This window comes from Dendrobates tinctorius, unplaced genomic scaffold (genome assembly GCF_039654945.1).
Source record: "Dendrobates tinctorius isolate UK_male_01 unplaced genomic scaffold, ASM3965494v1 ptg000223l, whole genome shotgun sequence".
Classification (NCBI taxonomy): Eukaryota; Metazoa; Chordata; class Amphibia; order Anura; family Dendrobatidae; genus Dendrobates; species Dendrobates tinctorius.
The window spans coordinates 10,729,753-10,747,115 of record NW_027361890.1 but is presented as its reverse complement, the minus strand read 5'-3'; the positions used below and the strand labels follow the sequence as shown (position 1 = coordinate 10,747,115).

At 43.4% G+C, this 17,363-nt stretch overlaps 1 protein-coding gene and 2 pseudogenes across 9 annotated transcripts in view; 2 read left to right on the top strand and 1 right to left on the bottom strand.

Annotated features, from left to right (window-relative positions):
• PTPRT (protein tyrosine phosphatase receptor type T) overlaps positions 1–17,363 on the top strand; it is a 648,808-nt gene that overhangs the window by 426,963 nt on the left and 204,482 nt on the right. For all 9 annotated transcript variants that reach the window (XM_073555336.1, XM_073555335.1, XM_073555333.1 and 6 more), the window contains 4 exons: positions 9,820–10,116; positions 10,470–10,579; positions 10,691–10,892; positions 11,001–11,103. In XM_073555336.1, coding sequence (XP_073411437.1) covers positions 9,820–10,116; positions 10,470–10,579; positions 10,691–10,892; positions 11,001–11,103 — 712 coding nt within the window. The remainder of the gene's footprint in view (positions 1–9,819; positions 10,117–10,469; positions 10,580–10,690; positions 10,893–11,000; positions 11,104–17,363) is intronic.
• LOC141058990 (fibroblast growth factor receptor substrate 2-like) lies at positions 3,814–5,315 on the bottom strand (annotated as a pseudogene).
• Positions 5,400–7,981, top strand: LOC141058999 (uncharacterized; annotated as a pseudogene).

The window sequence follows — 17,363 nt, the reverse complement described above, 5'->3', positions numbered from 1 at the left end:
GTGTAGAGGACAGAGCTGGAACACAAGAGACAGGAGTGGAGTAAGACTGTAGACTGGAATGTGGAGGGATGGTTGGAGCAGGAACACAGGAGACAGGATTGGAACAGGAACACCGGAGGCAGGACTGGAGTAGGATGGAAGGACTGGAGCCAGATGGAACAGGAACACCGGAGGCAGGACTGGAGTAGGACGGAAGGACTGGAGCAGGATGGAACAGGAACACCGGAGGCAGGACTGGAGTAGGACAGAAGGACTGGAGCAGGATGGAACAGGATGGAACAGGAACACTGGAGGCAGGACTGGAGTAGGACGAAAGGACTGGAGCGGGATGGAACAGGAGCATCGGAGGCAGGACTGGAGTAGGATGGAAGGACTGGAGCAGGATGGAACAGGAACACCGGAGGCAGGACTGGAGTAGGGCGGAAGGACTGGAGCAGGATGAAAAAGGAACACCGGAGGCAGGACTGGAGTACAGCAGGGAACATGGATAGCTGGACTGTAAGGCTGCTGCAGGGAGCACACGAGAATGGGACTGTGAGACTGCAGAGAGCACTCGAAGAAGCGAGGCCCAGTGTTCTAGGAAAGACAACGATCAGGTGCCTCCCTCAGGGGGAAGCGGCCTGATATGCCCCTGTCTGGTCTGCCATTGGTCAGGGTGTGCTTCCGGGTCAGGGCATAGCCGGAGCACAAGAAGCAGAAGGGAGGCGCGGCGGCTGCCTATGGCGCTTGCGCATTGCATGCAGAGACGCCGTGGGCCGCGCACCTGTCAGAGGTGACCGCCGTGGCTGTCGGGTGGCGAGGGGCTGGGGCGTGGAAGCGATGGCCGGGTGAGTATACAGAGACGACGTGGGAGCAGAGGCCGGGTGAGTATGTCGCCACAGCGTGACACAAGACATATGAAAGTCCGCATAGAGTTTGCTAAAAAACACATGAAAGACTCCCAGACTATGAGAAATAAAATTCTCTGGTCTTATGAGATGAAGACAGACCTTTTTGATGATAATTCTAAGCAGTATGTGTGGAAAGGAAACATGTATGCGGCCAAGTACAGAGATATCCTGAATGAAAACCACTTCCAGATTGCTCTGGACCTCAGACTTGGCCGAAGGTTTACCTTCCAACAAGACAATGACCCTAGGCACACAGCTAAAATGACCCTAGGCACACAGCTAAAATAACAAAGGAGTGGCTTCAGAACAACTCTGTGACCATTCTTGACTGGCCCAGCCAGAGCCCTGACCTAAACCCAATTGAGCATCTCTGGAAAGACATGAAAATGGCTGCCCACCAACGTTCACAATCCAAGCTGATGGAACTGGAGAGGATCTGCAAGGAAGAATGGCAGAGGATCCCCAAATCCAGGTGTGTATAAATTGTTGCATCATTCCCAATAAGACTCATGGCTGTACTAGCTCGAAAGGGTGCTTCTACTCAATACCGAGCAAAGAGTCTGAATACTTATGACCATGTGATATTTCAGTTTTTCTTTTTTAATAAATTTGCAAAAATTTGTACATTTCTGTTTTTTTCAGTCAAGATGGGGTGCAGAGTGTACATTAATGAGAAAGAAATGAACTTTTTTAACCAATTGGCTGCAATGAAGCAAAGAGTGAAAAATTTAAAGTGGTCTGAATACTTTCCATACCCACTGTATACCAACTACAATCCTTCCAGGATATTGTTCTGTGGGCAGATGAGGCAAAATTAAAGATTTCTGTCATTGCATATCTATGATACATTTAAAAAAAATTACAAAAAAATCTGTACTCTACCTACAGTGAAACATGGTGGAGAATCCATAATTTGTAGGGTTGCTTTGCTGGACTGGAGGCAGAGAATGTGTTATAGAAACCATGAAAACAAAGAATATCAGAGAATTTTAGATTAAAATGTGCTACCAAGTGTAAAAAATACTAGGTTTAAGTAGAACAAAATGGGTCCTACAACAGGGTGATGCTCCAGAGCAAGCATCCAAAAGTACACAAGAATTGATAAGAAGGAACCATGAATACAGATCTCAATCCAATTTAAAATCTTTGGAGAAATCTGTCTGCTACTGGGAAAACGAATTGTCAGAGAATTTCAGTGGAAGAATCTACGAGCTGACTGGTGCAAGAAGCTCACAGGTGGCCACAGACAGTTTAAAGGTTGTCATTGCTAGCATTGTTTGTAGAACCAACCAATTACTATCGAAAGATGGCTTTAGTCATTAGATCTATGTCACATGCTATGTTTCATCTCCATCTCTCTTTACAAATGACTGCATGTATGATGACGGGGCAACGTATTTGTTGAAATAATTTGAACATGTTATTAAAATATTCTAATGAGACAAATGTAGGGGGGACGAAGAGTCAGGAGATACCTGCATGCCGGGTCTGGAACTTGAGAGGCTGCATCCGCTGTTCCAGGGGGGAACCTTGAAAGAGGCGGATCTATCCCTGCAGTCTGGGTGAAGCCTGAGTGAGCTGGACCTTCCTCCTGGCCCAGGAGAGCGGGAGGAGCCAGAAAAGGCACACAGCGTTGGAGGCATAAAAAGAGCGCACCAAGCAGAGGAGTCTGGCGCCAGCGGAGTGCAGTGCAAAGGGCAGCATGGAGGAGAGTGGTGAGCGGCGCGCTGAGTTTCCCCTTCTCCCACCGGGGAGTACCAGGCCTATGACAGGCCATGCTGCAGCCAACCAGGACCATAGGGGTTGCTGCACTGAGGGACTTAGTGTGCCCAGTGGCTATCTGGAGAGCGGGACCGCTGCCAGCATAACGGAGCCATGTAGAGCAGAGCCGTGTGCAGCGGAGCCATGCCAGCAGAGCAGAGCCATGCCCGCAGAGCAGAGCCAAGCCAGGTGCTGCAGCAGCCACAGAGAGAAGTGCTCCATCCTGGGAGTACCAGTGCCAGACAGAGAGTGGAACATGCAGTGTGTATCCAGTGACTGCCAGAGAAGCGGGTGCTGTACACTACGTGACCGTGAGTACCACACACGCGCTGCCCAAGAGACACCGCATACGATTCTGACACTTGCACCCTGACGTTGTCAGAACATAGTTTAGGAGCCACGTTGGGCTTGTACAGGACTGTGGTCCGTGCCTTTGATAGCCACATCAGAATATGGACTAGCGGCAATGGAAGGTACCAGAGACAGACCACTGCCGCCACAAGATGGACCAGTGACTACAGTACCATCCTGAGAAAGCACTGCACCCGCCGTTGCCGGCGCAGTTGAGTTTGCAGCAGGAGCTGCAGTTTAAGGACTTCCTGACGCATGTGCTAACGAGCTGCCCTTGTCTGTAAGGTTTTTTTTTCCACTTCACCATATCCTTTGCCTTTAAACTGTGAATTTCTTGTTTAACTCTCTACCTCCCTGCGTGGAGTATTGCCCTGTAAATAAACCTGTTAACCCTTGCTCTGCATCCCGTCCGTAAAGGTACTGTCACACTTAGCGATGCACCAGCGATCCCGACCAGCGATATGACACTGTCAGGATCGCTGGTGCATCGCTAAGTAGTCCCTAGTGAGCTGCCACACAGGCAGATCTCACCAGCGACATCGCTGGGGTCGGTGGTTGCTACTTACCTGTCACACTAGGCGATCCTGCGTCCTCCCGCCCGGCTCCACGCTCGTTGCTCGTCTCTCCACAGGAAGCTGACGACGAGAAACGGTCCAGCCTGTTCTCGCGCAATCAGCGATAACCAGCGGGGGAGCGGGTCGTAGGTAAGTATCAGACATAGCGATATCACTAGCAATATCGCTATAACGTCACAAGTTATAGCGATATTGCTAGAGATATCGCTTAGTGTGACAGGCCCTTAACTGCATCCTTACACAAAGATGTTACATATCCAGTTGACCTCTAATGCATGCATGAAGCTATAGGTGTCTATAGACATAAGAGTTATTTTGTCAGTCTGGCCCAGGGTTTTATAGTCATTAGCAATCTGGTATTTATATAAAAAATTAATATTAGTTATATTAATCTTATTCCTGACGGCCAATCGTAATCACTAGGATTGCTCAGTTTATCAGCAATATATTTAGAAAGTTTCATTTCATGCAATCCTTTATATATTATAAACTTTGCTTATTGTTTCAATATCTCTGCTTGTTATTGGGTTACAGACGCATTCTAGCTTATAGCCACAGAACGAAAAACTTTGCCTGATCTTGTACAATTATGGATGAACAGAACAGTACAAAGTTTAATAAGACAAAAACAAAGGGCATTCAAAATCTTGAAAGCCAAGAATAATGAAATAGCATTTCAGGAGTATAAAGAGCTAAATAAGAAATGTAAAAAAGAAATCAAGCTGGCAAAGTTATCTACAGAGAAACAAATTGCCAACGACATTAAAATAAATCCCAAAATTTTTTATAAATACATCAATGCCAAAAAGAAAAAAATAGATGGTATTGGCCCCTTAAAAGATGACAGTAACAAGATAATCACAGCGGACAAAGAAAAGGCAGAGATATTAAACAGGCACTTTTCATCTGTGTTCACCAATGAACTGTCTGTTATAGGGAACATTCAACAATGCAAAAATCAAAATTCACAACCTGATATAACTAGTTTAACACAAAAAGAAGTGCATTTACATCTGAGCAATTTAAACATTGACAAATCCCCCAGCCCAGATGGCATTCATCCACGGATACTGAGGGAATTGAGCTCAATAATTGACAGGTGCTGCACAAGATTGGAGGATTTTCATACCCCATTCTTCTCACACAGGAGGATTCTTGACTGTAATCACTGTCATAACCAGTGTCCCATATGGCCCATATGGCCCCATTTAAATCTCCAGATTGTATACTACTAAATGTTTTGATCTCTTCACTCTTTATTGTGTTTCCAACCACACAGGATTGGCCAAGTCCAAGATGATCGTCTACATTATGATTGCTTTGCATAGACATTTGACTCATGCCACCATCTGAAATCTTATGGTGTAGCGGTATATTGGATCTTTTCATCTTGTTAGAATCAGGAAATTTGCAATTTTCTGAAGTTCTTGTGAAGGATGAAGAAGTGATGAATTCACTTCCAATAGGCTCTGGCCTTAGGGTAGTAGTGAGGTTGTTGGGAGAGTGTCATACCGGTATGGGAAACTTTGTTCAGCATCTAATGCAGAGTCTCAATCTGTATCACAAATTACACTTACAGTATTCGACTGTTTTGCATGCATATTTGTAGCAAGTTAAAAAGCTCTTCTGCGCAGTTACATGTGAACCCAAATATGCCTTCTCCAGTCTGACATCTCCTGCCACAGACAAAGGAAAACAGATCGGTGTCATAGCCATATTTCAGCAGGCTGATGTAAGGCCATCTTGTCACAAGAAAAAAGCCAAACCAGGATTATCAATGTTTATGACAATGGCAAAAATGTCTGTCCAGGGTCCAGGAATCATGGAGCTTACAGAGACCACTCTAATTTTTCATATTAGGTGAGGAAGGTTTGTGAGATGGCCTTACATCAGCCTGCTGAAATATGGCTTTGACACCGATCTGTTTTCCTTTTGTAGTGACCCGGTCCAGACTGGGTATGTCCCTTTAAGTAACCCTGGACCGAGAGTAGCTTCTGTACACTGCAACTCACTCCTAAGTTATCCTTTTACTGTTATATGGTTTAAATGAATCAAAAACTCACTAATCTCATATATTCATGATTTATATATTAATCTCACAATGTGAAGTCTAACACAAGAATTGAGAGTTATCCTATTGGTCGGTGACCTTGTCACCAAGGTTCAATGGGAGGAGCTACCTCCGGTCTCTGTGGAGACAACAGGGTTCTAGAAAATTCCCTGAGGAATCTGGTTCAAGATGTGACCCAAAGCAGACCTCATATGAGGGGTCTCCTGACCCCCTCCTGGCTCCAAGCCTGTAGGTTCATCCTTCTCTTCATCTCAAGACTTACACAGCCAGGCCTAATGCCTTGGATCTTCCCCTGACAAAATGGTTGAAGACTTTTAACCTTTATTTTAACTCTGGATCCCTGCTGAACGGTTTAAGTCATGCTTCTACAGCATTAGGTCGCACTAAATTTGTACCGAAGAACCTATTGCTCTGTGTGTTGAGGAAATTGAGGGTCCCCCGCCTCACCGCAAATCATCCGTTATTTATTTCAAGTATATTTCTGCACGTACCGTGACCAGCTGAGAAAATGAATACGGGATTTCAGTTCTGTACATATTGACATATATTCCCTCTTCTGCCTTTATGCCACCCATAGACTGAATTCTCTTATAATTACCCGCAATTACTGCTTCTAACTAAAACAGGTTCTTAAAGCTCCAGAAACTCAATTCTGTGTCAGAATCCAATCCTGAATTGTATTGGCCGTGGATTCCCCACGTGAACTTTTACCATAACTCCATGTTATTTCTCCCTGTTCTGCTGAAGTAAAGCAGCTGTTATCCCCAAGACCTGTTGTCTGTGGTTATTCAATCGGCTGTGGACACTGCGTGGGGGTGGATAACAGTGAACGGAATAGCCCCATACCAGGGCTGTTGCACTTTGTCTGTGGCAGGAGATGTCAGACTGGAGAAGGCATATTTGGGTTCTGATGTAACCATGCAGAAGAGCTTTTTAACTTGCTACAAATATGCATGCAAAATGTCACGGACTGAGTGACCAGTGTGACATGATCCAACGATTGGTTGGTCACCAAAGGGCAAAACAAAAAACACACCAGGTAACACCAGGGGAAACTTTAACAATGATGGGCCCTGTCGGTAGGGAACAGAACGGTGGCTCAGTGGATAGCATTGCAGCATTGCAGCCTTGCAGCGCTGGAGTCCTGGATTCGAATCCAACCAAGGACAACATCTGCAAGGAGTTTGTATGCTCTCCCCGTGTTTGCGTGGGTTTCCTCTGGGTACTCTGGTTTCCTCCCACATTCCAAAGACATACTGATAGGGAATTTAGATTGTGAGCCCCATTGGGGACAGTGATGACAATGAGTGCAAACTGTAAAGCACTGCTGAATATGTTAGCACTATATCAAGATTATTATTATTAACAGGGAATGGACACCTCCTGCACTCACCTGAGGATGTGCCCTGCTCTTACTAACGCCCCTATATGGGTTTTTTCACCCTTTCGCTGAGCAGGATACCTAAACCCTCACTTGCCCTGCTCCTATCTCTAAATAGGGAATTGGCAAGTGAGTACACTGGTTCCATTGCTGCAGTAAGACAACACAAGGTAAGGTAAGACAGACACCAAAAGGAAATGGGGAACAATAATATAACATTTAGCTTTCTGCTGCCAAGGACCGCACAGCAAGATAACGACACCAGATAAGCGGAACACAGCTGTAGAACCACTACTTTTAGCAAGCTCCTTCTCCCAACTAGGTCGGTGCAGAATGAACTAACACCGACGGTCAGCTGATGCATCAGGTAATCTTTTAAAGGATGTGAGAGAGGTCACCACACATCATCTAACCCAGCAGCAATGCAATTATACCAGCCGTCCAGCTGGGGAAAAACTGACATTAACCCCCGATGGCCTGAAAGGAAAAACGTTTTAATCTGCCACAAATCCAAAAATGGATCATGACACAAAACAATCAAATCAGTGTAATTTCTGATGCAGATGGAGACTCTCCAGTAGATGCTGAACAAAGTTTCCCATACTGGTATGACACCTATCATACTCTCCCAGCAACCTCACTAATCTTATCTACCTTAAGGCCAGAGCCTATTGGAAGTGAATTCATCACTTCTTCATCTTTCACAAGAACTTCAGAAAATTGCAAATTTCCTGATTCTAACAAGATGAAGAGATCCAATTTACCGCTAGACCATAAGCTTTCAGATGGTGGCATGAGACAAATATCTATGCAAAGCTACCTTAATGTAGACGAACATCTTAGGCTTGGCCAAGCCTGTGTGGTTGGGAACACAATAAAAAGTGAAGAGATGAAAACATTTAGTAGTATGCAATCTGGAGATTTAAATGGAGCCATATGGGACACTGGTTAAGATTGGAGGATGGCTCAGGTGGTACCGGTACCAATATTTAAGAAAGGTAAGAAGGTGGATCCAGGCAACTACAATCCGGTAAGACTGACATCAGTAGTGTGCAAAATTTTTGAGGGCATTATAAGAGATGACCTGCAGAAATATATTGCAGAGAATAATATAATAACTGACAACCGACATGGATTCATGAAGAATAAGTCGGGTCTAACTAACATGTTGAGTTTCTATGAGAAGGTGAGTGCAAATCTGGATGTAGGTAATGCGGCTGATGTGGTTATCTGGACTTTGCAAAGGCATTTGATACAGTTCCACATAACAGACTTACACTTAAGCTACAGAAGCAAGGACTGGTGGAAACTGTACGCAGATGGGTAGGGAATTGGCTAAATGACATGAAACAAAGAGTTGTCATAAATGGTACGTTCTCTAAATAGGATATAGTCAGCAGTGGTGTACCAAAGGGATCTGCGCTAAGACCAATTCTTTTTAACCTCTTTATTAATGACCTTACAGATGGGATTGAGAGTAAAATGTCAGTCTTTGCTAACGACACCAAACTATGCAAGATATTAAAATCTGACCTTGACATTACAATATTGCAAAACGATATGAATAAGATGACCGAATGGGCAAACACTTGGCAAATGAGATTTAATATAGATAAATGTAAAGTAATGCACCTAGGACGGAGTAATCCTATTGTTGCACATACACTAATTGGGAGTATACTCTGGACTATAGAACAGGAGAACTACTTGGGTATTCTGGTTACAAGTAAGCTGAGCATCAGTACTCAATGTCAAGCAGCAGCTGCAAAAGCAAACAAGATTTTAGGATGTATAAAAAGAGAGATAAAATTTTGCGATCCTAACATATGATTACCCCTTTATAAATCACTGGTGAGGCCACATCTGGAATATGGGATCCAGTTTTGGGCTCCACATTTTAAAAAAGATATTCAGAAGTTAGAATCAGTTCTACGACGGGCAACTAGATTATTACAAGGGATGGAAGGTCTCTCATATGAGGAGAAGTTGGAAAAGTTGGGCTTGTTTAGCTTAGAAAAAACACGCCTCAGAGGGGATCTTTTTTACATGTATAAATATATGTGTGGCCAGTACAAAACACTGGCACATGACTTGTTCCTTCCAAGGACCGTGCTGAGGACTAGGGGGCACTCATTACGGGTGGAAGAAAGGCCATTCCGACAGCTAAACAGGAAAGGGCTCTTTACAGTTAGAGCAGTCAGTCTGTGGAATGCTCTGTCACAGGAAGTAGTATTGGCAGACACTATAACAGCTTTTAAAAAAGGGATGGATGATTTCCTTGATACACGTAACATTGCGGATTATAGTTAGACTTGTGACGAAATGTACAGTTAGTGAAGAAAGGTTGAACTTGATGGACCTAGGTCTTTATTCAACCTACGCAACTATGTAACTACTGTATGTGATTGGCAAATGTCTGATACACAGGAGATCAGCAGCTGGGTCCATTTTTTGCAGTGGTCCACTCTACTGCACTTTCCTAAACAGTAAAAAAAATCTGATTATGTATTTTATCCGACCTAAGGGCAAAAAGACATTTTTCAGGTAAATGGATGTCTATTGCTATGCTTAACGCATCCATCAATGCGTTTTTGCAGCATATAAGCAAAGTAGTTGTAAGATGATCCAAATGATAATTAAACCCATAAAACGCCCAGTCCCAATTTTGACTCTGTGTTGGGTTCAGATCCTTTTTACACATAGCTCTTAAGGGCATAAAACTGATATCTGAAAATATTTTCCATTTGTTGGATGCTTATATACTGTATGTGAAATGTTATATCTTCACAGAGCCTGTGCATGGACCCCAAAATGTGGAACTAGTGGATATCAGGGCTCGCCAACTAACTCTACAATGGGAACCATTTGGCTACACTGTAACCCGATGTCATAGTTATAATTTAACACTACACTATAGCTACCAACTAGGAGAGGAACGAGTGGAAACCGAAGAGCTGATTCTGACATCAAGTCATTACACCTTGAGGGGTCTACGTCCTCACACCGCCGTGTACCTGAAACTTGCACTCAGCAACCCTGAAGGGAGAATGGAAAGCGGAGAGGTTGTAGTACACACTGAAGAGGATGGTAAGTAGTAGCAATAATAAAAGTATATTGTTGTGTTTACCCATTGATTGTTGTTATCATGTTTGTAACTTGTAGTAATTTATAGATAAGTAAAAAGTCAGGGGCGGACATATCATTGGTGTAACCTGTCCAGTCACACAAGGGCAAGCAGCAAAAAAAAGTTAATGACACATAAAGGAGTGCATCATAATGAAATACTGGATTATAAAGAGGCCCATATATTGTTGTCAAGCAGAGGCCCTCTTCTGTCTGTGTCCACCCCTGTAAAATGTATATTGCAAAGACTCATTGGAAATGTATAAATGATAGGTATTTAGCTAGTAGTTAGTAACAGATACTATCTGCCTTTTCAGTGCCAGGCCCCATCCCTTTGGAGTCCATACAGGGGGGACCTTTTGAGGAAAAGATTTACCTACAGTGGAAAGCTCCTAATGAGACCAATGGGGTCATCTCAATGTATGAGGTACAAAGAGAGTGGCTTTTGTCAGCAATTCTACAATTCTCAGTTTGACTGTATTGGTAGGATGCTTATGAGCTGTAACCATATCTACTGTAATGCATCTTCTTCCCTCAGATCTCATACAAGGCTGTAGGTTCTCTAGATCCAAGTGCAGAGCTGGCAAATCAAAAAGGTCGGATCTTTAAACTACGCAATGAGACTCATCATCTGTTTGTTGGGTTGTATCCTGGCTCCACCTACTCATTCACTATAAGAGCGAGCACTAGCAAGGGGTTTGGACCACCAGTCACAACCCGCATAGCTACAAAAATTGCAGGTTTAAAACTATTTTCTTTTCCTGTATTCTTAGGTAACTTTTACTGTCTGTGTTCTTTGCAAGATCTATACTTTTCTAACAAATGCTCTCTGTAAACTGCCCTCACAGCTCCTTCTCTCACTGATTCAGAAGCTGAGGCCTCTTTGAATGAAACAGAAACCACAATTACAGTGTGGTTGAAACCAGCACAGTCCCGGGGGGCTCCTGTGAGGTAAATACTTATGAATGTTGGCAAACTAAAACCTAAGAAATGAAAAACCCTTGTTTAAGCTGAACTAATAATACAGAGGCAGACACCATGAAGCTGGTATCACGGCTTTATTGAACACAAATGCTCCAGCAGCCCTCCCTTTCTATTGGTAGCGCTGGTGTATATCTGTACAAATGCAATTTTGTCTAAATTACTTTTATAGTTGCAATCAAAATTATTCAATCCCTATTGTAAATTAGATTTATTAGCAACATTTACAAATTTTTCAATAAACCAATAAACTGATATGACTAGTAGTTTCTACAAATTCAACACAAAATGCCAGTCTTGCTGACTCCACTGTCTCAGAAGTATTCATCCCCTTCATGAAAAGTATCTTTAGTACTCATTAGCGGACTCTTTAGCTGTTATGACCTGCTGCAAATGTGATACATAGACAGACACCAGCTTCTGGCAGCGTTCCTGAGGAATTTCATCCTGAGGAATTTTCATCTCACTCCTCATTGTTAATGGCCTCCAGGTCACTAATACCTTTGGGATTGGGTGTGCCACCGTTTTCTTCAAATCCCACCAAGGATTTTCTATAAAGTATTTTAGGCAATTTTGACTGCCACGCAAGAATGTTCCAGGAATTCTTCTGAAATCAAGTGTTGGTGGACTTTGAGGTTTCAGCGTCTACACAAGAAGTATGTCTACAGTTTCTTGACACCTATTTGAAATCACCTTTCTTTCCACATGTTGCAGGTGTCCAGTGCCCTAGGCATCATCAAGCCCTGTCACTATTCACTGTAGATAGGGTTCTCTTTTCAGTGCAAGCTTAACTCTTCTTCCTCTAGAAATAAGACAAATCCATAAGCCCCATAAGTTCCAGTGCTGTTTTATCTCTCCACTGAACATAATTCAAAAACTTCTGTGACTTATTTATATGGTTTTAAACATGTTGCAACCCACTTTTTTATATCTATGGATTAGTAGAGGTTTACATCTCAGAGTCCGTGCATGGATACCTTCAGTGTTTTGTACACAACTTCCTGTCCAAACTGAAATATCAGCGCCTGCTGCCACCTAATCTTGCTGCAGGTATTAGCACCACCTGTCTTCTCAGTATATTCTTCTTTCTGCCATGTTCAGGTAGAGCAGCCAGTTTTCCTTTGTAATGACCAAGCCGAACATTCTCTGCTATCCACCCCCACACGGTGTCCGCAGCCAAAGGAATTATGACACACACCAGTCTCGGGGATAACAGTTGCTTTTACTTCAGCAGGAATGGAAATTATAACTTGGAACAAATAAGGAACAGTCTCTCATGGGTAGTCCATGGCAATTACAGTTCACACTTAGATGCTGAGATGTGATTGGGGTCTGGAGCTTTAAGAGCACTGGACAATGTCTTTTAGTATTTTACAGAGGGATGTTGACCCAGCAATTAGAGGTTACAGACCTGTACTTGGGGTTAGCACCACAGTGTGTCACGGCACGTGCACAAGTACTTATAGTTGAATGTAGAAACTGTGGTGAATCCTGTCATAAAGACTTTAGATGTGGTGAATCCTGTCAGCAATACTTTAGATATGGTGAATCCTGTCAGCAATACTTTACATGTGGTGAATCCTGTCAGAAATAGAATGATGTCTGTACAGGTTAGAGGGAACTCAGGCTTTTACACCTGCAGGAGATCTTGAGGTAAAAACCTCCTCCACGTGTGGTCTGCTCTCCCTGAAGGCATTCCTCAGACTAAAGAACATTCTAGACTTGCCTGGAAAACAGCTCCTCCTATTGACCATGTGACTAGGAGCTGGCCAATAGGAGACCAAATTCACATCTCAGATCCTTACAAAACAATAATTCAGTCATTGTACACTTTCACCATTAGATGGCGACAGAACACAGCAAACGAGAAATGCATTGCATCTAAAATGAAGGTGACTAGAAATGAAGAATTACAGCTTACAAATAATGTAGAGAGCCAGTTAGGGAGTGAGCAGTAGTGTACAGAAGCTACTCACAATTCAGTATTACTTAAAGGGACAGACACACTCTGGACGGGGTCACTACACCTTAAACTTTTCATTTTGTGAACTAAACCTCTATCTGTATCGCCAAGAACATTCAACACCTTTGGTATCTTTTTGCATCCTTTTCTTGGCTTGTGTACAACAATGATCTCTTCTCTTAACTTTTCACACCATTCGCTTGATAGAGCTGTATTTCTAACATGCAATCAAACACCACACACAGCAAACCCTTAGCCAAGTCAGGTACAGTATTTGATTGATTTTTTTTCTCATGAATGTTTAGTCTCTTGGTTGTTTGTAATAAATGAGATCTGATTTGCAGATGTATGCCCTTATGAGGAATTCTATTAACCCCTTAACAATGGCCGATACGCCTTTTAACGGCGGTAATTAAGGGTACTTAAACCACAGCGCCGTTAATTCATGGCGCTCTGGAGAAAGTAATTAGTGCCCCCCCCCAGTGTCCGATTTTCTCTGGAGTCTCGGCTGCCGGGGGAGGCCGAGACCCCAGAGAACATGAATCGGGTCGGTTTTTACTGACCCCGCTTTTGAGATCACCGTTATTAACCCTATAAAGCCGCAATTTTACATTTAATTTCTCTTTCCTCTGATGTGATCGCACATCAGAGGAGAGAGAAATAAGGTCCCCGATCCCCCCCCTGTACGTCCCGGTGGTCCTCTGTCCCCTCCCGGTGGTCCTGGATCCCTGCGGCTTCCTCCGGTGGGCGCCGCCATCTTGGATCCGGAGAAAATGGCGGGCGCATGCGCAGTGCACCCGCCAGGAATCTGCAGGCTCCGGCCGGCAGATTCCATTCATTCATTTTGATCACTATGATAAACTATCATAGTGATCAAAATAAAAAAAATAGTAAATAGCCCCCCCGTTTATCACCCCCTTATATAGGCAAACATAATGAATTAAAGAAAATATTTTTTTTTCATTTTTCCATTAGGGCTAGGGTTAGGGCTAGGGATAGGGCTAGAGTGAGGGTTAGAATTAGGGTTAGGGTTGGAATTAGGGTTAGGGCTAGAATTATGGTTAGGGTTGGAATTAGGGTTAGGGCTAGAATTAGGGTTAGGGTTAGAATTAGGGTTAGGGCGAAATAGGATTAGGGTTAGAATTAGGATTAGGGATTAGGATTGGGATTAGGGTTAGCATTGGGATTAGGGTTAGGGGTGTGTTGGGGTTAGGATTGGAGCAAGAATTGAGGGGTTTCCACTATTTATCAACTTTGGGGGTCTAATTTCTCCTGTTATCCTTGGGAAAATAAAAAAATTGGGGGCTAAAAAAAATCACTTTTGTGGAAAAAAAGACTTTTTATTTTCACGGCTCTGCGTTATAAACTTCTGTGAAGCACTTGGAGGTTCAAAGTGCTCACCACACATCTAGATTAGCTCCTTGGGGGGTCTAGTTTCCAAAATTTCACTTGTGGGGGGTTTATACTGTTTAGGCACATCAGGGGCTCTGCAAACGCAGCATGACACCCACAGAACATTCCTTCCCTTCCGAGCTCTCCCATGCGCCCAAACAGTGGTCCCCTCACATATGGGGTATCAGCGTACTCAGAACAAATTGCACAACAACTTTTGTGGTCCAATTTCAACTGTTACCCTTAGGAAAATAAAAAATAGCGGGCTAAAAAAATCATTTTTGAAAAAAAAAAAATTTTTTATTTTCACGGCTCTGCGTTTATAAACTTCTGTGAAGCACTTGGGTGTTGTGAATTCTCTCTCTGGCTTCCCTCTGGTGATTACTGAAGGTTGTGGATCTGGTTATATTGACAGAGGGGTTGCAAGTTCTCTTTCCGGGCTCCCTCTGGTGGTTACAGGAGGTAATGGAGCTGATCTAATTAACAGGCCTGCCACCTGATAATGAGGAGGACGATTGGACATCTGGAGTTTTTGACTGGATTTAAGACAGCTGACTCTCTGTATCCCTGCTGATGATTTTTCCTGCTTCCTGAGGTCTTAGTTTCCAGCTCAGTCCCTGCATGCTCAAGCTAAGTGTTCTTTTGCTATTGTTCACATTTGATTTGGTTTTGTCTATTCAGTTTTGTGTGGTCAGCCTGCCCTGGCTGGGGCTGTGCTGAATTTCCATCCTTATGTTACTGCTTGTGCCAGTTTGTTTTTGTCCCTTATTAGATTGGCCTCTTTTTGCTCTGCTTTCAGAATATGCCAGAGTGCTGATATAGTGGGCGAAGTCGAGTGACTTCAGTATTTTTCTATCAGACTTGTTGGACATTTTTTGCAGGGTTTTTTGCGTGATTGCAGACAGTGTCTTTCCTTTCCTGTCTAGTTAGTGTGGGCCCCATTGTTTTCTCAGCCTATTTTCCTACCTGCGTTTGAGTTTTCATCTTGTCTCACCGACAATATATGTTTGGGGGCTATCTATTCCTTTGGGGTCTGCTCTGGGGCAGTTTAGATTTCCCCTTTCTTGCGTTAGGCTTATTTAGCTCTCCGGCTGTGTCGAGGCGTCTAGAATCATCATAGGTACACTCCACGGCTACTGCTAGTTGTGTGGATAGGATCAGGGGTGTGCAATCCGCTTAGTTACCAACCTCTCTGGTTTTCTGTGACTTAGCTTGGTCTTGCTTTCCTCCTCAATGACCAAATCATAACACTTGGGGGTTCAAAGTGCTCACCACATATCTAGATAAGCTCCTTTGGGGGTCTAGGTTCCAAAATGGGGTTACTAGTGGGGGGTTTATACTGTTTAGGCACATCAGTGGCTCTGCAAACGCAACATGACGCCCACAGAAAATTCCATCAAAGTCTGCATTCCAAAATGGTGCTCCTTCCCTTCTGAGCTCTCCCATTCGCCCAAACAGTGATTCCCCCCAACATATGGGGTATCAGCGTACTCAGGACAAATTGCACAACAACATTTGTGGTCCAATTTCTCCTGTTACCCTTAGGAAAATAAAAAATAGCGGGCTAAAAAAAAATCATTTTTGAGGAAAATTTTTTTTTTAAAATTTTCACGGCTCTGCATCTATAAACTTCTGTGAAGCACTTTGGGGTTCAAAGTGCTCACCACATATCTAGATAAGCTCCTTCAGGGGTCTAGTTTTCAAAATGGGGTCACTTGTGGGGGGTTTATACTGTTAGGCACATCAGTGGCTCTGCAAACGCAACATGACGCCCGCAGACCATTCCATCAAAGTCTGCATTCCAAAATGGCGCTCCTTCCCTTTCGAGCTCTCCCATGCGCCCAAACAGTGGTCCCCCCACATATGGGGCATCATTGTACTCAGGACAAATTGCACAACAACTTTTGTGGTCCAATTTTTCCTGTTACCCTTGATAAAATAAAACATAGCGGGCTAAAAAATCAAAGTGCTCACCACATATCTAGATAAGTTCCTTCAGGGGTCTAGTTTCCAAAATGGTGTCACTTGTGGGTATTTTTCACTGTTTAGGCACATCAGGGGCTCTCCAAATGCGACATGGCGTTCAATCTCAATTTCAGTCAATTCTGCATTGAAAAAGTCAAACGGTACTCCTTCCCTTCTGAGCTCTGCCGTGCTCCCAAACAGTGGTTTACCCCCACATATGGGGTATGGGCGTACTCAGGACAAATTGCAAAACAACTTTGGTGGTCTAATTTCTCCTGTTACCCTTGTAAAAATAAAAATTTGGGGGCGAAAATATAATTTTTGTGGAAAAAAAATTATTTTTTATTTTCACGGCTCTACGTTATAAGCTTCTGGGAAGCACTTGAAGGTTCAAAGTGCTCACCACACATCTAGATAAGTTCCTTAAGGGGTCTAGTTTCCAAAATGGAGTCACTTATTGGGGGTTTCCACTGTTTAGGAACATTACGGGCTCTCTGAACGCAACATGGCATCCGATCTCAATTGCAGCCAATTCTGCGTTGAAAAAGTCAAACAGCGCTCCTTCCCTTGCAAGCTCTGCCGTGCGCTGAAAAAGTGGTTTACCCCCACATATGGGGTATTGCCATATTCAGGAGAAATTGCACAACAAATTTTGTGGTTTATTTTCTCTTTTACCACTTGTGAAAATAAAAAAAATTGGTTCTGAATTAAATTTTTTGCAAAAAAAGTTAAATGTTCATTTTTTCCTTCCACATTGCTTTAGTTCCTGTGAAGCACGTAAAGGGTTAATAAACTTCTTGAATGTGGTTTTGAGCGCCTTGAGGGGTCTAGTTTTTAAAATGGTGTCACTTTTGGGTATTTTCTGTCATGTACACCCCTCAAAATGACTTTAAATATGATGTGGTCCCTA